We start from the raw sequence: 21,021 nt of genomic DNA, 5'->3' as shown, positions 1-21,021 counted from the left end.
GATATTGTGTTACGTTTGTCTTTTTAAACCAAAAGTGGCTAACCAGGGGTTGGATAATGTCAATGTGGCTTTGATTGGATAGTAGCTTTGCAATGGAACACATTAATTGCTTGTCGAGCTACTCATAGGTGGGCTGCGAGTTACTGGTAGCTCGCCATATACGCTACCGTTCAAAAAGAAATAAAAAATTGTCCATTTAAATAACATCAAATTGATCAGAAATACAATGTGGACATTGTTAATGTTGTAAATGACTATTGTAGCTGGAAATGGCAGATTTTTTATGGAATATCTACATAGGCGTACAGAGGCCCATTATCAGCAACCATCACTCCTGTGTTCAAATGGCACATTGTGTTAACTAATCCAAGTTTATAATTTTAAAAGGCTAATTGATAATTAGAAAAACCTTTTACAATTATGTTAGCACAGCTGAAAACGGTTGTGCTTATTAAAGTAGCAATACAACTGGCCTTCTTTAGACTAGTTAAGTATATGGAGCATCAGCATTTCTGGGTTCGATTACAGGCTCAAAATGGCCAGAAACAAAGACCTTTCTTCTGAAACTCGTCAGTCTATTCTTGTTCTGAGAAATGAAGGCTATTCCATGTGAGAAATTGCCAAGAAACTGAAGATCTCGTAGAACGCTGTGTACTACTCCCTTCACAGAACAGCGCAAACTGTCTCTAACCAGAATAGAAAGCGGAGTGGGAGGCGCCGGTGCACAACTGAGCAAGAGGACAAGTACATTAGTGTCTAGTTTGAGAAACAGACGCCTCACAAGTCCTCAACTGGCAGCTTCATTAAATAGTACCCGCAAAACGCCAGTCTCAACGTGAAGAGACGACTCAAGGATGAGTGTCTGTGTTATTTTGCCCATTTTAAGCTTTTCTTTGTATTGGCCAGTCTGAGATATGGATTTTTCTTTGCAACTCTGCCTAGAAGACTTGGATTAGCTAACGCAACGTGCCATTGGAACACAGGAGCGATGGAACACAGGAGCGATGGTTGCTGATAATGGGCCTCTGTACGCCTATGTAGATATTCCATTTTAAAAAATCAGGCGTCTCCAGCTACAATAGTCATTTACAACATTAACAATGTCTACACTGTATTTCTGATCAATTTGATGTTATTTTAATGGACACATTTGCTCTTCTTTCAAAAACAAGGACATTTCTAAGTGACCCCAAACTTTTGAAGGTAGTGTACCTGTTGGATAACCGTGGTCTAGGGGCTCGATTCAATCTGGATTGCTGAAGCGTTACAGATAGCACGCTAGAAATGGGATTTCATATTGCGCCGACATCTGCAGCGTTTACAGTGCGTGCAGTCTCCATTAACGCGGGAACATCGCCTTTTAAATTTCCATCACGCTGTAATGCTGAATTTCCGCGATAGGGATTTGGTTAAGTAATGCATCCTTTCTTGTTTCCTTGAGGTTAGCACATACAGTGTGTGTATATATATAGACAATTGATTGGATATGTATAACCAATCCAACCAATTGGAGAGCTGTGATTACTTACAAGGAAGCAGATATAAGTGATTGGAGTGGTGTAAGCAATTAATAAAAATACTGCAGAAAAAAACAATCCAGGGGGCAATTTCCCATGAATTTAATTGACATTTATTTGATTTGACAGCATAAACCTGCACTTCCTCTGTCATGTATTAACCCTTCTCTTGCGATACCTGATTGTGTAAACTGTCTGCACACTGTGCATTTCAACGGTTGTGTTTACACAGGCAGCCCAATTCAGATCTTTTTCCCCCAACTAATTGGTCTTTTAACAAATCAGATCGTCTCTGAAAAAGATTGGATGTGAAAAGATCTCATGCGATTGGTCAAAAGACCAATTTGGAGAAAAATATCAGAATTGGGCTGCCTGTGTAAACTGCTTCTCACCTGTGTTATACCTCAGTATTGCCGCGTTCATGTGCTAGTCGGAACTTAAACATTTACGACTTGCTAACTTGTTCAGCGCAGCAAGTGTATAAACACCTACGATAACTAAAGCCAATTAGCAAAACGTAAATTTCAGCGTTTCCTAGTTCCGACTAGAACGTGAACGTGCATTGGTCTCAAATGACCCTGTCATGAAACCCCTTCAAAACATGCAGGAAAACCTTTGATTAGTTGCATCGTTCATCCCTGTGATTCAGTCACACAGTGAAGTCAGCCATGCCAGATGAGTGCTCAGTCCAATCCACTGGTCTCTGAAATGGCCTGCTTCGTCCTCCTGGACTTCTTCTAGTCGTAAAATTATTTGATGATGTTGCTGAGTGATAAAACCATTTCCCAAGTTGGGATCAATAAAGTACTACTCTAACAACAAGCCTTTCCCAGGGACAATCCCATCTTCCCTTATGACTAAGGTAAGACAGCATGTATTGTACTAAACAGTCACATAAAACTAATGACAGTGTCATCTTTAGGTAAATATTAATTTAGAGTTAACATACATTTCTCAATTTCTATCTGTGGACCTATCATCCAAGATCAGGAAACCTATAGCTAGTGTAAATCACTTCAGATACAGCTAACACACACGTACTGTACAACACCTTTTCTACAGTCAAGCAGAGAGTTCATTTTGAGCATGAGGTGGCTCTCCGCACCGCGACTGCTGTCTGTGTCTCCGGACGCTGCAGAGTTGAGTGAAGGACTGGCCGCACCGAGAGCAGATGTAGGGTTTCTCCTGGGTGTGAACGGTCCTGTGTCTTTTAAGGTGACTTGACGAAATGAAACTCTTCCCACAGATCGAGCACCGGTACCGCCTTTCGCCACTGTGGATTAGCAGGTGCACCCGGAGGTTGTTGGGCTGCGCGAATGACTTGCCGCAGTGTGGGCAGCTGAATGGCCGCTGTCCCGTGTGGACCCGCTGGTGCACCTCCAGGGACGCCTGGCTGTGGAAGATGCGGCCGCAGAAGTTACAGCCCATTGGCTCGTTCGCCGCCGTGGCTCCATGCGGCTGCCTCTGATTCGCTGGCGGTGCGAGAGGAGGAGGAGCTGTCATGTCAAAGGGGGCGAAGACGCCCATATCGCTGCCCGGGAACTGTCTGGACTGGCTCTCTACATCAGCCTGGGTTTGGTAGGAACAAGACGGATGCCCGGCGGCCTCTGCGTTTGCGGCTGCTGCCTGGGCCAAGGAAAGCCCCAGATGCCCCAGGACCCTCTCCTGCATCAGAGCCAGATCCAAACCGGGGCTATTCAGTATCTCTGTGCTGAGATCTGGTCCTGTTGGCTGCTGGGGTCTCTGGTTCACACCCTCTGTCCCCATCTCTGACTTGAGGTTAGCGTCGGATCCACTGGTCTTAGTGGGCTCAGTGGGGTCCTCTGTGGCTGCAGTGGGCGAGCTGTGAGTGTCAGCCACGTTATGTCTCTCGCTGTCATCGTCGTTGGGTTCTGGAACTACCATCAATGATGAAAAAGAAGTAATCAACACAATGATCAGACATTCCTAATCATATACAACAGGTTGCCTTTAAACACAGCACAAGTCCTAAGAGTTGATGTCTTCAGCTAAGGGCTAAGAGTTGATGTCTTCAGCTAAGGCCAGTAGTAGCACGTGTATTGGGTATTTCAACAGTAGCACGCATTGTCATTATTAGGATCATTGAAATCATTGTATGAAGATCTGGGCACATATCCACAAAGTGTCTCAGAGTACGAGTGCTGATCTAGCATCAGGTGGCCTGCCCATCAGGTGGTCTGGGGCGGCAGGGTAGCCTAGTGGTTAGAGCGTTGGGCTAGTAACCGAAAGGTTGCAAGTTCAAATCCCCGAGCTGACAAGGTACAAATCTGTAGTTCTGCCCCTGAACAAGGCAGTTAACCCACTGTTCCTAGGCCGTCATTGAAAAATAAGAGTTTGTTCTTAACTGACTTGCCTAGTTACATAAAAAAAGGTTAAAAATGTAAGTTGCTCTGGATAAGAGCGTCTGCTAAATGACTTAAATGTAAAATGTAAATGTAACAGTGAGTGGATTGTAAATAAAAGTGTTCTATGTAATCAATATCTGCACTGAAACTTACCAGTCGGTCTACTCTCTGAGCTGATGTTTTGTTCTACCTTCAGGTCCACGCCACAGCTGTCCACTCTTTCCTGCTTGATTAGGGACAATGCAGTTCTGTCTTCCTGTAAATAAAAAAATACAGATTACGTTTCAGCCTATTCCATGTCATTTACGTTCATCTTGACAGCAAAAACACACCTGAGGCATGTGGTGGTATTGTGAATGGTCCTCGATTGTAGCCAGGGGGCCTCGGGCCTGGTCATTACTCACTGGCATGGCAATTGAAGACACTGAAACTACGAAGCATTGTCATTATTAGGATCATTGAAATCATTGTATGAAGATCTGGGCACATATCCACAAAGTGTCTCAGAGTACGAGTGCTGATCTAGCATCAGGTGGCCTGCCCATCAGGTGGTCTGCCCATCAGGTGGTCTGCCCATCAGGTGGCCTGCCCATCAGGTGCCATGCTCTTATTCATTATGATTCAGGTTAAAAGGCTAAATTGATCCTAAATCATCACTCCTAATCTGATATGCTTAGTGAAACAGGTCCTGGCTGACAGGAAAACATGTATAACCAGGGTTGGGGAGTAACATGTAACTGATTACAAAGAAACAAACTAATCCGTTACCAGGAAAAATATTGTAATTAGATTACAGATACTTTTGAAAAACTAGGATTACTCCTAGGATGACTTTTAAATTCAGAAACGATGTTTGCGAGAATTTTTCAGTTTTCTCGATGATATTCAAATCCGCATTTAAAAAAGGCGCAAGTTAAGTTTGTTTAGCCTGAGCGAGTCTGACCACAAGTCAGAGACAACTATGATGACACACAAAATGCATTTGATGGATCGCGGGAAAAGAGCAGTAATAGGCTTTTGTAGGCTACAGTCCAAGCTGTGTCTTCCAATGGTGCGACTGCTGTCGGCATCCAAAGATCATCCAACTTGTATAAACACTTAGAGGTAAGGATGACAGCAGTGTTGTAGCCTACGAACGATACGGATATCACCTATTATTGATATTTACATAGCGCATTGATGTGAATCACACTGCTGTTCTCTCATTTAGCCATTTGCACCTTTGCCGGATTGTGGTTGATGGTTGTTCACAAATGTATACAATGCATTCAAAAAGTATTCACACCCCTTGACCTTTTCCACATACTGCAAAAAATGTGGCAAAGCAATTCACTTTTTGGGGCAAATCCAAAACAAAACATTACTGAGTACACCACTTCGTATTTTCAAGCATAGTGATGACTGAATTATGTTATGGGTATGCTTGTAATCATTAAGGATTGGGGAGTTTTTAAGGATAAAAAAGTATCTGAATGGAGCTAAGTATAGGCAAAATCCTAGCGGAAAACCTGGTTCAGTCTGCTTTCCACCAGACACTGGGAGATTAATTCACCTTTCAGCAGGACGTTAACCTAAAACATGGCCAAAACTACACTGGAGTTGCTTACCAAGACGACAGTGAATGTTGCTGAGTGGACGATTTGACAGAGCTTGAAGATTTTTTTTAATAATAAGTGGCAAATGTTGCATAATCCAGGTGTGGAAAGCTCTTAGAGACTAACCCAGAAAGACTCACCACTGTAAACGCTGCCAAAGTTGCTTCTACAAAGTATTGACTCAGGGGTGTGAATACTTATGTAAATGAAATATCTGTATTTAATTTTCAATAAACGGGCAAACATTTCTAAAAACATGTTTTCACTTTGTCATTATGGGGTGATGTGTGTAGATGGGTGAGAAAACAACATATTTCATCCATTCCGAATTCAGGCTGTAACACAACAAAGTCGAGGGGTACAAATACTTTCTGAACAGTGTATGTACTTTATCCCAATAATGGTTCAATTGAACAGCCAGTGAAATATGCACTCTCGCAACAGCTGCATAATGTTGATCCCACCCTATGGAATAACAGTTTGAGGGAGTTCCTCCCTTCTACACTCCATGGTATTGTGCTCCATACTGTCAAACACAAGTTTAATTTAAGAAGTCCACGAGTGGGGATTTTATTGCTCAATCTAATTTGTGCTGATTCCAAAAAATTGCCCTCACAAAAAAAGATTGCAGTTAGAGAGAAGTATAACTGCAGTATGTCGCAAATACTGCGTTCAAAATGACTATTTTTTTACTTCAGTAATTTTGCAGTATAACTGCAGTTACAGTGCTGTATACCTGCAGTTCAACTGCAATTACTGCGTCCAAAATACCACAGTCGACTGCACTTTTACTGCAGTTTCAAAACTGAAATATTGTTTTGTATGGGTGTCCATAGACCTAAGACACATGCTCAAACTCGCGCACTTTTGATAGATGTAAACAGATGCAAATTATGGAAATATCAAAGCGTCAGCAACAAAAACATAAACATTAGGCCTATAGCAAATGCAGCATATGTCATTCATTTTTCTTAAGCAAATGGCACTTTTCGGTAGTGCTCAATGCATGCCATTCCATGAGAGCAGCATTTATTTTTCAATTTGAAGCAATGAGGCCAATCAGTCCTCCATGACAACATAAACACCAGAGTAGGTTAATAAATCCTTCGTTTTGGGGTTATGCTCCGTTAAAAGAATTTGGCTAATATATATTTCAAGTCGTATTCTTGAAGATCATGGGGTATTCAATTAATTGGAATGACTGGAAATCGGACAGACTTTGTTAATGTAAAGATAACCCAATTGTATTATTTTCTGTAGTAGAAAGTAATGGGTTCGAAGAAGCCTACATAACCAACCCATACAGTAAAATGCAACATCGATTTATGGCAAACTATGTAAACGCTAACATTTATTTATCCCGCAATAGCTGTCGTTCAATTGGTAATATTCATTTTTACCTTCTAATGCCTCTTAAAGTGAAAGTAATCAGATTACGTTAGGGAGTTTGGGCAAGCCAAACATTACGTTGCTGATTACAATTTGACAGGTAACTAACGGATTGCATTTAGAAACCCAGCCCTGTTTATATATATATACACACAATATATATATATAAATAATAAGCTGTCGGTACCTTCATGTGGTCTAAAATTAACTGCATGCATTTCATTCCGTAGGTCGCGTCTTCTGAGTCTTCGCTCATAGCTCCGCATCTTCACGTCCATTTCGCGTAATTTTCGTCGGAGCACATATTTCTCTTTCTCGGTTTGCTCTCTCTCCCTCTCAATTTGCACTCTTTCCTGCTCCATTTGGGAACGCAGAGAGGAATAACCATCATCAACAATTTTGCAGATCTCGACCACAGCCGAATTGGCTAGCACCTCCATTATCGAAGCTATTTGCAATTGATAACCAACACAGTCCGCCATTGTTGCCATTTCTGCTCTTCATGCACCGTTTAATCTACAACCGAAATACTTAAGCCAAATTGCCTATCGTTGCTTAAAAATGTCGGATGATTATACTAGTTTGAATACTTATGTAAAGCCCTAGCTTGTTATTGTTGAATAACGATACTGCTTCGGGTCTAGAAGGATGCTATCGTGTCGCCTGTTGATGACGTACCGCTCTTCTTGTTTGACTGTGGAGTAGCACATTACCGCCACCTTCCGAGTTTGAAAGTGGAGACAGGACTAAAACAACTATTCTAAACAAAACATTACACTGCACGAGAGCTTACACACCAAACCAATATTTTACATAGAATTTTTAATTGTTAAACATAATAGCCTTACCCAAAAAATTTGAATAAATCTTGACAACCCACGTTTGCAGAGCAGCCTTTGATGAAGTAGTAGGTTTAATAGCAATAGGCTCATCATTTAGTGACTTGGAGCAGTTTTTCATTCAATGCACTGAACAAACATGATAACTCCACATTCATTTTCAGGGTAATGTTTTAATATGTTCACATCACACCAAGAGACAGTTTACGTCAGGATATTATCACAAAACAACAATGTTTACCGTGCACGATGTACAAAACTCATCATTATATCCATAATATTTTACCAACACAATATAAACAGAATGCAGTGTCCATTAATTATTCAAGACTTAATCCTGCTTTCTACTGTGGACACTCTGGTGCCTCATTAGGTTCCCGAGCACAGAGAAACTCTTCCCGCACTGAGTGCAGCTGAACGGTCTCTCTCCGGTGTGGACGCTCTGGTGCACTTTGAGGCTACAGGATTGTGAAAACTTCTTGCCGCATACGCTGCAGCCAAACCGTTTTTCTCCTGTGTGAACACTCATGTGTCTCTTGATGTGGCTGGACTGGGAGAAGCGCTTCCCGCATTGGGAGCAGCTAAATGGTTTCTCCCTGGTGTGTATTCTCTGGTGGGTCTTGAGCTGGTGCAGGTGGAGGAACTGCTTGTCACACTGGGCGCAGCTGAAGAGTTTCTCCCCCATGTGAATTCTTTGGTGCAGTGCGAGGTCTAGCGAGTTGGAGAACAGCCGTCCACATTCCTGGCAGTTGACCAGTCTGTTTGAGAAGAGGAGGCCCCCTTGTGTCGAGTTTGAAGGGCTGACGAAACCATCGTCGCCGGGATACGGACAAGAGGTCAGCTCCTCGCCTCCAGCGCCGTCACCTTGGTGGTGAGTCTGTATCCCGGCCATTTCTGACGGAGAGAAAAAATAGTCTAAGGAGGTATCGAATCCTTTTACATCTGGTTCACTGGACTTGCGCCCTTCCGATGACTCGCTCTCCCTTAAGTTAACGTTGCTCTGAGGACAGACGTTTGTGCCGTTCCCCAGCTGAACACCCTCCCTGTTTTTCCCAGGGATGTCAACTCCACACTGAGCAGCCAGGCCCATTCCAATATCCCTCCCTTTGGTCCAAGAGGGCATTCCTCCCTCCATTTTAAGAGTGTCAACTCCTCCGGCCTCCTGCTTCCAGCCCAGTGAGGCAGAGGAAGCCATACTGTCACACAAGGTTGTGACTCCACTCTGAGTCAAGGGCGGCTGGGCATCAAGTGACTTAGTAGAGTCAGTTTCCACCAAATAAGAACAAGACGGATCAAGCATGTCTCTGCCATCCTCTATGCGAGAGAGGCCAGCTGCTGTATGACTCTCTCTCTGATATGTCACACAGTCCGAGCTGTGTGTGTGCTGGCTTGCCGTGCTGTGTCCGTTCACGGTCTGTTGGAGCCTCTGGTTGTCGCAGTCTCGCTTCTCCTCAGCTACCTCCACAGGTGAAGTTTCTGCATTCAGGATTTGATCGTTCACAGCAACAAGAGACTGAGACACACTAACTGAGGACAAGAATGAGATAGAGAGAAAATAAAAACATGAATTTCATGATGCGATTGTGAACGTTTTGTAACTAGACCATTATGGCCCCATCCTATTGGTAAGTGTGGTACCTACTCAGTCTCCTGGGTTGCTGGTTGTGCTTTGAGCCACAGTCTCTCAGCTCCTCTTCCAATTTCTCCTCTTTTACAACCACTACCTCAGGATGCTCAGTTGTGTCCATTTTCTGCAAAACAAGAGGAGGAATTGGACTGAACTCTAACTGTCCTGCTGTATCCTCAAGTTCACTCCAGGAATAACCACACAGTCTATAACTACAGTTGTAGTGTGCTCTTAAATAATTCCCCATTTATTCTAAAATAAAATGAAATTATACTTTTTTTTTTATCTAACTTTTGGTCACCACACCTTATTGGATTTTCAACATTGCAGAATCAATGTCATTTTTGTAAACTTAAGTTTCATTGGCCACTCCAGAACAGTCCAGCGCTTCTTCTTGAAGCATTCCAGGGTGCTTTTTTATGTGTGTTTGGGGTCGTTGTCCTACTGGAAGACCAATGACCTTCAACAGAGACACTGGGTTGAACCAAAACACCTTCATAATATCTTGCAAACATTCAAGGCCCCCAGAAGCAGCAAATTAACCCCACAGTATTGTCAAACCTCCCCCATAATTGATTGTGGGGAGGGTGATATTTTCTTTGAATGCTTTGTTTGGTTGTTGGTAAACATAGGAAGATCACACTGCTGAAGGAGACACAAAATGCCTGATTTAACTTACCAAAAATCCACCCAAATGTTCTGTGGACCAATATAAAAAATGGAACTCTTTGGCAATACAGATCAGAGCTGTATTTACTGACGACCAAATTAAGCATTCAATGAAAAGAACACCTTCCCCACCTCTGGTAGTGTGCAAGCCATCATGACATCAGCAGATTCAGGTGTTTTGTAGTCCAATGTTAAACCCAGTGTCCAAAAACTGTGTCTCTGTTGGATTGTTATGGGTCTTCCAGCAGGACAACAACCCCAAACACACAAGCAACCAGGAATGGTTAAGAAGAGAGGCTGGAATGTTATGGAGTGGCCAGCAGAGTCCAGATCTGAATCACCTCAAAAACCTATGGCAAGATCTAAAAACAGCAGTTGATGGAGGGCATCCCTCCAATATTAAACAATTATAGCCGTTTACGGCTGAAAAGTGAGCCAAATTGTCAGTAGAAAGGTGCAGCAAGCTCATTGATGGCTACAAGAAGCGCTTGTCTACAGTTATCTTGGCCAAAGGCTTTGCAAGCAAGTACTAGCCCTGGGGTGCCAATAATTTTCTCCATGCCATCATCTTGATTTTTTTAAATTAAAATGTTCAACTTAAATGTACAAAAATAAGCAGTGTTGAAAATCTGGTGATCAACGTACTTTTTTAAGAAATGGGGAACAATTTAAGAAAAGTGCAAGAGTGCAGATAGATTTGTCTGCAAATCTATATATAAGATCTAATCTAATCTGATATATAGAATCTAATCTAATATATAAGATATGTAACTAAGAATCCATTAACCTCTTCACTGACAGTCCTAGTGCTCCTGTCCCACAACACCACGGATCCTCCATTTCTCCTTACACTGGGGGACTGCTTCTTCTTTTCGACTTGATCTATATCAGAGTGGAAAAACAATAGATTCATGACATGCACGGCATTGAGAACATGCAGTCCATAAATAATATTTCCTGCACCAAAACTCACAATGTCTATCATTGCATTGGTAAACTATAGAAACTCACCTGTTCCTTGCGCACCAAAACAGATCGACAATGGGGGTACGATGCTTCTTTTGACAGATCGTTCCCTAGAACGAACCTCCACCAGGTGTAGTTTGTTCTTCAAAGCCTGGTTTTCGCTCTGAGTTCTCGATATTTCAAGGCGCAACACGGCATAGCCATCGTCTACAAGTTGGCAGATTTCTGCCACTGCCGCGTTAGCCAATACCTCCATGATGGAGGCGAGCTGAGAGTGAAAAGGTACAGAATTCGACATTATCGCTTAACGTTATTTCACTCAAAGCTTACACATTAAGTGTATTTGATTAATGGTTTGTAGAGTAAAATTACCATGTCATCAAAAAGCACTACCTATATTTCTGTGAAAATCTTCGGCGATATTGTTTATCTTGTGTTCAGCTCGCTAGCCGTTAACATGTCATTGTTTACTTCCGGGTGGCAGAGGTCATTGCGTTAGTCTACCGTAAATACCAGTTTATCGACCCAATTGATTTAGGGTGCTGTTCTAATCTGATTCCGCCTCCCTCTATAGGAGAGCTCACCATGTCACAAAAGTAAACACATTCAGTTTCAGGTGGAGAAAGTTGCTCTGCATTTACAAAATCAGTAATCGCTCACTCTTTCCAAATATTTTGCCCTGTTTATAAAATGGAAACGTAAGTTTGGATATGTTTTTATTCAAATACGACAAGCTATTTAACAACCACGTAGCCTAAATCATGCTTTTCAAACAAAAGTAAATATCAAATTTTGCCAAAGACAAAAATACAGACGAAAAAATGAGACATTAAAACCAAATATTCTTACACTTAAAAATGTTCATTCAGTTGCAGCCATTTTAATTGGGTCATGTTCAGTGAAGAGCATAAATAGTAGCTGACATTCTCAGACAGAGCACACGTTAGACATCATCACCACGATCATTGTTCAACTCAGGTTGTGGGACCTGAACTTACCAACCAAGGGCACCGATATCAGCCTTCAGGTCGCTGTCAATAAAAGATCATGATCAGAACATGGCTGCTCCACCTTTAGAGGGTGTTTTTGAAGCTGGTGTTTTTTAAGGTGGTACTGACTTTTAAAGTCCTGGTTGCACTCTGAGCAGCTGAAGGGCAGGTCTCCTTTGTGTCTGAGCTGATGTTTGGTGAAAGGTGATTTGAGCCTAAATACCTTGCCACAGACGTCACAGGTATAGTGTTTCCTTCTTTGTATTTTTCTATGTATAAACATGTGAGAACGCATGCTATTTTGAGTCGCCCAAGTTGTTCCACATATTTCACAAGTGTATTGTATCGGTTCACTCCTTATGGGTGCCTCAGAACTCTCAGCTGACTCAAACTGTCTCTGTTGGTCCTCAAAGTGCTTGGACTCAGGTTCTGGTTCGACAGTCTGCTCCACCATTAGAGGGTGTTTTTCCAGCTGGTGTTGTTTGAGATGGTACTGCCTTTCAAAGTCCTTGTTGCACTCGGAGCAGCTGTAGGGCCGGTCTCCCTTGCAAACAATGCACTCGTGGGTGTCGCGATCCTGGCGCTCCTTGAACGTCTTACCACAGTCCGCGCACCAGTAGTCTTCTCCAACGTGTATGCGCTCATGGTAGTCACGTATTTTAGAATATAAAAACATCTTTCCGCACACAAAGCAACTGTAGGGTTTCACACTGTGTTTGAGTAGCTTGTGCTTATTCAAGCCGTTCTGATGCTTGAATTTCTCATCACAAATATCACAACTAGAAGGCCCTTCGTGTGTTATCAAGTGACTTGTCATTCTGCCTTTCTTGGTCCCAGTCTTTCCACATATTTTACAGGTGTATCTTATGTTATATTTCTTCTTCTTTGTGGGAGCTGCAGCATCCTCAATTGACACCAGCAACAGACTCTGTTCTTTCTTAAAGTCGTCGAGTCCAAGTTCTTTGGATCCCCTAGAGGCTTGACTTCTCTCGTACTCATCACTTTCTCCTGTGATATTCTGGTTGGTCTTGTGAGTTTCTGGCATCCACACACTGTAACCTGGAAAGGCATTCACCAACAATACATTTTACAGGTTTGTTTCACAGTGACTCGCCATATTGTCCATTAGAAGCTAAGAGCATACAGTGCCTTCAGGAAGTATTCATACCCCTTGACTTATTCCACATTTTGTTGCTGAATTCAAAATTGATGAAATTTTTGTTCTCACCCATCTACACAATACGCCATAATGACAAAGTGAAAATGTTTTTATACATTTTTGCACATTTATTGAAAATGAAATAACTTTCACACTCTTTGCTATGAAACTCAATTGAGCTCAGGTGCATACTGTTTCCATTGATCATCCTTGATGTTTCTACAACTTGATTGGAGTCCACCTGTGGTAAATTCAATTGCTTGGACATGATTTGGAAAGGCATACACCTGTCTATATAAAGGTCCCATAGTTGACAGTGCATGTAAGAGCAAAAACCAAGCCGTGAGGTCAAAGGAATTGTCCGTAGAGCTCAGAGACAGGGTTGTGTCTAAGCACAGATCTGGGGAAGGGTACCAAAACATTTCTGCAGCATTGAAGGCTCCCAAGAACACATGGCTTCCATCATTCTTAAATGTATGATGTTTGGAACCACCATGAGTCTTCCTAGAGCTGAGAAATCGGGGAGAAGGGCCTTGGTCAGGGAGGTGACCAAGAACCCGATGATCACTCAGACAGAGCTCTAAAGTTCCTTTGTGGAGATGGGAGAACCTTCCAGAAGGACAACCATCTCTGCAGCACTCCACCAATCAGGCCTTTATTGTACAGTGGACAGACGGAAGCCACTCCTCATTAAAAAGGCACATGACAGCCCACTTGGAGTTTGCCAAAAGCCAGAAACAAGATTCTCTGGTCTGATGAAATCAAGATTGAACTCTTTGGCGTCACGTCTGGAGGGAACCTGGCACCATCCATATGGCGAAGCATGGTAGTGGCAGCATCATGCTGTGAGGATGTTTTTCAGCGACAGGGACTGGGAGACTAGTCAGGATTGAGGGAAAGTTGAACGGAGCAAAGTACAGAGAAATTCATGATGAAAACCTGCTCTTGAGACCTCAGCGAAAGATCACCTTCCGGTAGGACAACGACCTAAAGCACACAGCCAAGACAATGTGGAGTGGCTTCGGGACAAGTCTCTGAATGTCCTTGAGTGGCCCAGCCAGAACCCAATCGAAAATCCCCATGAAAATAGCTGTGCAGCAAATCCACATCCAACCTGACCCAACTTGAGGATCTGCAGAGGAGAATGAGAGAAACTCCAAATACAGGTTTGCCAAGCTTGTAGCGTCATACCCAATAAGACTTGAGTCTGTAATCTTTGCCAAAGGTGCGTCAACAAAGTACTGAGTATAGGGTCTGAATACTTATGTAAATGTGATCTGTTTTTTGTTTAATACATTTGCTACAAAAAAATAAAACCCGATTTTGCATTCCCATTATGGGGTGTTGTGTGTAGATTGACGGGGAAAAAAACAACTAAATCCATTTTAGAATAAGGCTGTAACGTAACAAAATGTGGAAAAATTCGAGGGGCCTGAATACACTGTATGTGGTTGTGGGTTGGGGAACTTTGTCAGTAAGGCCACTGCCCTTTAAATACTGTATGCCACACTCATTGCTTCAAGCTCACCACACCCACCGAAACGGGAGCAAACATACCCCAAAAGTCTGTTCAATATTTTTTTGGGGGGGGGCACTGAACGCACCTCCGTCTATATAAAGTTACCACAATGGATAGTGTATGTGTCAGAGCAGAAACTATTCCATTATGTCCAAGGTACTGTATGTAGATCTGATAGAATTCTCTGGGTAAGGTTATAAAACAATTTCCAGTGTTGGAAACAGTCAAGAGCACAGTGGTCTCCATCATTGGGCAATGGAAAAAATACATAACTACCCAGACTCTGCCAAGAACTGGTTGTCCAACCAAACTGAGCAAACGGGCTAGAAGAACCTTGGTCAGGGAGGTGACCAATAACCATCAACATAAATACAGAGTTCCTTGCCTGAGATGGGAGAACCTGCTAGAAGGACAACAGTCTCTATAGCACTTCACCAATCTGGGCTTTACGTAAGAGTGGCCAGACGGACGCCACTTCTGAGAAAAAGGCAAATGACATCACGGCTGGAGTTTACAAAACTACATGTGAAAGAGAGCATAAGGAAAAGGATTCTTTGGTCCGATGAGACCAACATTTTACTCTTTGGGCTGATTGCAAAGCGCTATGTCTGGAGAACCAGGCACAGCTCATCACCCATCTAACACCATCCCTACCACGAAGCATGGTGGTGGCAGCATCATGCTATGGGGACACTTTTCAGCGGCAGGGACTGAGAGACTAGTAAGGATAGAGGGAACAATGAATGGAGCCAAATACAGACAAATCCTTGATAAGAACCTGCTTCAGAGTGCAAATGACCTTAGACTGGTGCGAATATTTACGATCCAACAGAACAAACCCAAGTATACAGCCAAAGCAATGCTGGAATGGCCTCAGAACAATTGTGTAAAAGTCATTGAGTGGCCCAGCTAAAGCCCAGACCAGAATCCCATTGAAAATCTATGGAAAGACTTGAAGATTGCTGTTCACCGCCGCTCCCCATCTAATTTAACAGAGATTGAAAAAAATCGACAATGAAAAAAAGAGAAAATACCCAAATCCAGATGGGAACATCTATCAGCTCTGCACAAGACAACACAAAGAGGTAATTGCCGCCAAAGGTGCTTCTTGAAAGTATTGACTCAGGGTCCGGTCGGCCAGGTCAGCAGGGCCAGCCGGCAATCCGGGGAAGCAGGGCCGGCCAGGTAGGTAGGGCCGGCAGGTCAGGTACACTATATATACAAAAAAGTATGTGGACACCCCTTCAAATTAGCAGATTCTGCAATTTCAGCCACACCCGTTGCCGACAGACGTAAAAAAAAATATATTTATATATTTTTAAAAATTATTACAAATTAAAACGAGCACACAGCCATGCAATCTCCATATTTGCAGTAAAATGGCCTTACTGAAGAGCTCAGTGACTTTCAACATGGCACAGTCATAGGATGCCACCATCAAGTCAGTTCGTAAAAATGTTTTTTTCCTGCTAGAACTGCCCCAGTCAACTGTAAGTCCTGCTATTGTGAAGTGGAAACGTCCTAGGAGCAACAATGCCACAAAGTGGTAGACCACACAAGTTCACAGAATGGGACCGCTGAAGTGTGTAGCGCACAAAAATCGCCTGTCCTTGGTTGCAACACTCACGAGTTCCAAACTGCCTCTGGAAGCAACGTCAGCACAGAAACTGTTTGCCCGGGAGATTCATGAAATTGGTTTCCATGGTCGATCAGCCACACACAAGCCTAAGATCACCATGCGCAATGCCAAGCGGCGGCTGGAGTTGCTCAAAATTGGAAACATTTCTTAAAACACGTTTTCACTTTGTCATTATTGGGTGAGAATGGGTGAGAATTTTTGTATTTTTGATTTAATCCATTTTGAATTCAGGGTGTAACAAAACGTGGAATAAGTCAAGGGGTTTGAATCGTTTCTGAAGGCACTTTTACTCATGCTGTAGAGCTTGAACACGTAATACAATAATAGCTTCAACTGACCTTGAGACTCCATGACATCATCATCCGTTTCCTCCTGTTTAATGACCAGTGGTGCTGAACATGTCTCCACTCCCTTCCAAAAGACAACCAATGGTGTTATTAACTCTTATCAGCCTTTAAGAGAGTAGATCATACAGCAACAGTTAGACAAGCATCTTGTTGTAGGGGTTTTCCATTACAAAACATAATACAGCAGGGGAATGACACCAAAATCATGGAATATATTTAATACAAACAAATATATTTGGAAGGGCATATTTTATGTTTAACTGAGAATCTTTGAAAACAGCCAATAAAAAGGTTTATCTGTAGCCTAGATGGTATTTTGAGTTTTTATATATATCACTTTTCCGTGATATCCAATTGGTAGTTAGTCTTGTCCTAACACTGCAAGTCCTGTACGGACTCGGGAGAGTCTAAGGTCGAGAGCCATGCATCCTCTGAAACACAACCCTGCCAAGCCGCACTGCTTCTTGACACACTGCTCGCTTAACCCGGAAGCCAGACGCACCAATGTGTCGGAGGAAACACCGCCCAACTTGCCACCGTGTCAGCGTGCCTGCACCCAGCCCGCCACAGGAGTCGCTAGAGCACAATGGGACAAGAACATCCCAGCAACCAAACCCTCCCCTAACCCAGACGACGCTGGGCCAATTGTGCGCCGCCTCATGGGTATCCCAGTTGCAGCCGGCTGCGACACAGACCGGGATCGATCCCGGATCTGTAGTGACGCCTCTAGCACTGCGATGCAATGCCTTAGACCGCTGCGCCACTCGGAAAGCCCTATTGAATTTATCTAAGGGTCATTCAAAGCCTTAATATACTATTTACAGTCAAAGGCCTGCTACACATTCACATTTTCGCTGGGCGTGCGCTTGCATGGTTTTCAATTAAATATGTCTGGGCCTAGTTTCTGTGAGACATATCTACCCTTACAAAAATCGTCAGCCAAAGCACAAGCTCCACTCACCTTGTCTGTCATCTGACCAAAAGCCTGTGATGGCTGTTCTTCCTCTGGTAAAAGTGACGGTGGACCTTCATCTTCCACAGTAGGATCACCTTCTAGCCAAAGACCATTGGCCTCTTGTTCATTGAGGATTTGCTCCACGACTGGGAAGTTTCTGAAACCTGATGAGCGGGCTAACATACAAATTGAGATTTTTTGAAAATGTTGGTCATACGAGGCTCAGATTAACGAGGCTCAGATTTCACAAAAACATGTAGTAGAAATATGCCATCAATCGTCATGATTGCATATATTTAGAATAGTATTTGCAAATCACCTTTTCACTACTGGGGGAGTAGGGTGCCCCCTACAGACTATAGCCCTAAGGTCCAACAGAGGGCGCTATTATCCAGTCAGTAATAACAGCACCCTCCGGGGCTGCACATTCAGGCGACTGCCAGCTAGTGTATTATTTGTCTCCTAGCTTCCTACAGACAAATAGTCAATAAGCATAACTATCTGTAAATATTTAATCTCACCGTCTTCTCGAACGCTCTCCATATTGTTCGCAGGCTTTTCCTTCCCCTCGCTATTCTCCATCGCATGCAATTTTGTCGTCGAACTTCGGTTTTGCTCTTGCAATATTTCCACTCGAAGAGCAGCATACGTTAATTCCATAAATTGACAAATGTCTTGCAAGGCTGTTGCTGTCAAGGTTTCCATAATGAAGGCAACACGAGAACGAAAGGCAAGTTCGAAAGACATAGTTACACAAATACAAAAGTTGATGCGTGTGGTTCAACACCTGACAGTAAGAGAAGGAAATTGGCTACTGGCGGAGATACCGATTCTTCTTCTTCGTGTGGTTTTTCGGCAGACTAGACGCTTTGTTGCGTATTGCTGCCTTTCACAGATCGGAGTATGAATTGCAATAAATACCAGAGGAAGAGGCGAAGCGAGACGTTTTACTCAGCCCGAAATCTGTTTACGAAAGTGAGGAATTTTTGTATGGAGGAAATAAGTGTCGAATTTGTTCAACGAAGCATTTTATTGCTAATTTGCTACGTGACTTATTTAGCCGAATATACGTTTTGTAATGATTAGGTTGTTACAAATGCACTGATAAGTGGATGCATAAGGCATCTCACAAACGTTGGGGTAAAAAAACAACTATATCAGAGTTGTGCCCGTTATCAGAGAGATAGATAGGACTCATCATGGATATAACCTGTTTTAGCATGGGCATTGCAATTGAGGGCTTCTCCCATTTCAAAGTAGTTATCTGAGTGGGGATTCCTATGAGTTGGGAACGTAGAAATAGAACAGTACAGATGACAGATAAAGTGAATGGAGCTTGTGCTTTGTCAGACGATTTTGTAAGGGTAGATATGCCTCACAGAGACTTTGCCCAGACATATTTAGTGGCGCAGCGGTCTAAGGCACTGCATCACAGTGCTAGAAGCGTCACTACAGATCTGGGTTCGATCCCAGTCAGCACATACTCTGAGGGCACGGCTAGGGATGCATCCTCTGTGGAGACCATAAGTATGGTGTCCTCTGGGGGTCAGAGTTGTCGTAGTGCTCTAACTGTAAGAAAAAGGTGTTTATGTCCATGATGTGGCTGGCTTTCATTTTGTAATCTGTCATCGTTAGGAGCCCCTGCCACATATGCCTCGTGGGTACAATTCATGCTTTTACTTCCTGCTTTGCTGCTATGTCTACACTTGCAATGGCTGCCAGTCCCCCCCCCCCCCCATCATTGACTTGAATGGGGACACTCGTTCTATTCATTCTATGGTTGGGAGCAATCAGCCAATGAAGAAAATGTACTAGTTTCAAATGGACTTAATGGCACAGATACAAAGACGAGTCCTCCATCTCAGGGGTGTCAAACTCATTCTACGGAGGGCCGAGCGTCTGCAGGTTTTTGGGTTTTCCTTTCAATGAAGACTTAGACAACCAGGTGAGGGGAGTTCCTTCCTAATTTGTGACCTAAATTCATCATTCAAGTACAGTGGAGGAATGAAAATGTGTATCTGCCCTATCATTGGCTAGAATGGTACCATCTCGAGCCATATTTAGGGTGCGTTCATAAATTCACTCTGGCTATCTACTCTGATTTCAGAGCACTCTCGTCTAAGTAAGCCAGAGTGCAGAATACCGGATGAATTTACGAACTCGCAAAACCCGCTGAATATGACTGGAGTCAGTAAACATCTGCAAAAAAAGTTATTAAATTGCAGTTAGTCACTAACGCTCTAGATAACATGAAAACACTGCTAGGGCGAGTAAAATGGTCAGAGAGAGGTGTTCTCTTATTTGTGTCTGGAAGGAGCAAGCAAGCCAACCTTAGCCAGTTAGCTTGGGTGCTTGACAGCCTTTGTGAGGTCAGAACGCCCAGATCAACCCTACTCCTCAGCCAGAGCGCACTCTGAATAGGCAATCTGACAATGCTCTGAATTTACAAATGACCCAGAGTGCACTCTGACACACTGGAAGCAATTTACAAATGCACCCTTAGGCCAACTTTTAGAATGTTTTAAATTCTAGATTTTCAGTTTATATATTCCCATGTAATGTTAATGGGGAGCTAACATGGCTGCCACAGAATTGTTTTTATATTTTTCTTAATTTGACTAGGCAAGTCAGTTAAGAACAAATTCTTATTTATAATGACAGCTTACCAGGGGTTGACTGCCTTGGTCAGGGGCAGAATGACAGATTTTCACCTTGTCAGCTCGGGGATTCGATCCAGCAACCTTTCAGTTACTGATTGGTCCCGTGTGGCTCAGTTGGTAGAGCATGGCGCTTGCAACGCCAGGGTTGTGGGTTCAATTCCCACAGGGGGACCAGGGTTCAATTCCCACGGGGGGACCAGGATGAATATGTATGAACTTTCCAATTTGTAAGTCGCTCTGGATAAGAGCGTCCGCTAAATGACTTAAATGTAAATGTAAATGTACTGGCCCAACGCTCTAACCACTAGGCTACCTTCCAGCCCATGTTGAATTGTTAAGTACTATATGCATCATAATGCAGAAACCAATGACCTAACTACATGGTTTTGGTCTGGTCTGATCTCACCTCCTCCAGCCTTCCTTCCATATTTGAGGACATTTATTTCCATTGTTAGAGAGGTCACTTGAATATCTTGTCAATATAATAGACAATCTTTATCTGCCTCCTTAAAATGTTCCTGCTGTTATCAATATTTGTTGTAAAATAATAAAATGTAAATATCACTGACTGATTTTTATTCCTCTCCAAATGTTTTTTTAAAGTTGACAAACCTAAAGGAAAGCTGTTACTGGAACAACTGATACGTCAGAAGAAAGATCTATCAATCCCATCACTGATTTACACTGAACAAAAATATACACCAAACATGCAACAATTTCAAAGATTTTACTGAGTTACAGTTCATAGGGAAATCAGTCAATGGAAAAAACATATTAGGCCCTAA

The 21,021-nt window shown here is 42.9% G+C and overlaps 3 protein-coding genes across 4 annotated transcripts; all 3 read right to left on the bottom strand.

Moving 5' to 3' along the window:
* Positions 1-1,607: 1,607 nt before the first annotated feature.
* LOC129830778 (zinc finger protein 792-like) lies at positions 1,608-7,676 on the bottom strand. Its single transcript, XM_055893488.1, has 4 exons — positions 7,055-7,676; positions 4,216-4,313; positions 4,037-4,139; positions 1,608-3,415 (listed from the first exon to the last, which is right to left on the bottom strand). The coding sequence occupies exons 1-4, from the start codon at positions 7,356-7,358 to the stop codon at positions 2,580-2,582; spliced, it is 1,341 nt and encodes a 446-aa protein (XP_055749463.1). The 5' UTR covers positions 7,359-7,676; the 3' UTR covers positions 1,608-2,579.
* Positions 7,677-7,859: 183 nt separating this feature from the next.
* On the bottom strand, positions 7,860-11,577 carry LOC129830776 (protein sister of odd and bowel-like). The gene is made up of 4 exons (XM_055893484.1): positions 11,014-11,577; positions 10,790-10,884; positions 9,349-9,457; positions 7,860-9,233 (listed from the first exon to the last, which is right to left on the bottom strand). Exons 1-4 carry the CDS (start codon positions 11,264-11,266, stop codon positions 8,038-8,040), a joined length of 1,653 nt encoding a protein of 550 aa, XP_055749459.1. The 5' UTR covers positions 11,267-11,577; the 3' UTR covers positions 7,860-8,037.
* Positions 11,578-11,667: 90 nt separating this feature from the next.
* LOC129830777 (zinc finger protein 287-like) lies at positions 11,668-18,453 on the bottom strand. 2 transcript variants are annotated; one of them, XM_055893487.1, is made up of 4 exons: positions 18,098-18,453; positions 17,583-17,740; positions 16,613-16,685; positions 11,668-13,016 (listed from the first exon to the last, which is right to left on the bottom strand). In XM_055893487.1, the coding sequence occupies exons 1-4, from the start codon at positions 18,321-18,323 to the stop codon at positions 11,992-11,994; spliced, it is 1,482 nt and encodes a 493-aa protein (XP_055749462.1). In that variant the 5' UTR covers positions 18,324-18,453; the 3' UTR covers positions 11,668-11,991. The 2 variants fall into 2 exon arrangements, with proteins under 2 accessions (XP_055749462.1, XP_055749460.1); XM_055893485.1 differs by having other exon boundaries at positions 17,583-17,752; positions 18,098-18,452.
* Positions 18,454-21,021: the final 2,568 nt, after the last annotated feature.

This window comes from Salvelinus fontinalis, chromosome 32 (genome assembly GCF_029448725.1).
Source record: "Salvelinus fontinalis isolate EN_2023a chromosome 32, ASM2944872v1, whole genome shotgun sequence".
In the NCBI taxonomy this organism is placed as follows: Eukaryota; Metazoa; Chordata; class Actinopteri; order Salmoniformes; family Salmonidae; genus Salvelinus; species Salvelinus fontinalis.
The sequence above is the reverse complement of the archived record's forward strand: the minus strand, read 5'-3'. Positions and strand labels throughout refer to the sequence as shown.

Excerpts from the sequence above, each read along its gene's own strand:
- LOC129830778 (XM_055893488.1), bottom strand. The coding sequence starts at position 7,358 with ATGGCAACAATGGCGGACTGTGTTGGTTATCAATTGCAAATAGCTTCG. Across the intron at positions 4,314-7,054 it reads TAATTTTAGACCACATGAAG|TTTCAGTGTCTTCAATTGCC; the intron begins GTACCGACAGCT and ends AATGCTTCGTAG. Across the intron at positions 4,140-4,215 it reads AATACCACCACATGCCTCAG|GAAGACAGAACTGCATTGTC; the intron begins GTGTGTTTTTGC and ends TTTTATTTACAG.
- LOC129830776 (XM_055893484.1), bottom strand. The coding sequence starts at position 11,266 with ATGTCGAATTCTGTACCTTTTCACTCTCAGCTCGCCTCCATCATGGAG. Across the intron at positions 9,458-10,789 it reads CTAGGACTGTCAGTGAAGAG|AAAATGGACACAACTGAGCA; the intron begins GTTAATGGATTC and ends CTTGTTTTGCAG. Across the intron at positions 9,234-9,348 it reads CCAGCAACCCAGGAGACTGA|TTAGTGTGTCTCAGTCTCTT; the intron begins GTAGGTACCACA and ends TCTTGTCCTCAG.
- LOC129830777 (XM_055893485.1), bottom strand. The coding sequence starts at position 18,323 with ATGTCTTTCGAACTTGCCTTTCGTTCTCGTGTTGCCTTCATTATGGAA. Across the intron at positions 17,753-18,097 it reads GGAGAGCGTTCGAGAAGACG|CCCGCTCATCAGGTTTCAGA; the intron begins GTGAGATTAAAT and ends TTTGTATGTTAG. Across the intron at positions 13,017-16,612 it reads TGATGTCATGGAGTCTCAAG|GTTACAGTGTGTGGATGCCA; the intron begins GTCAGTTGAAGC and ends ATGCCTTTCCAG.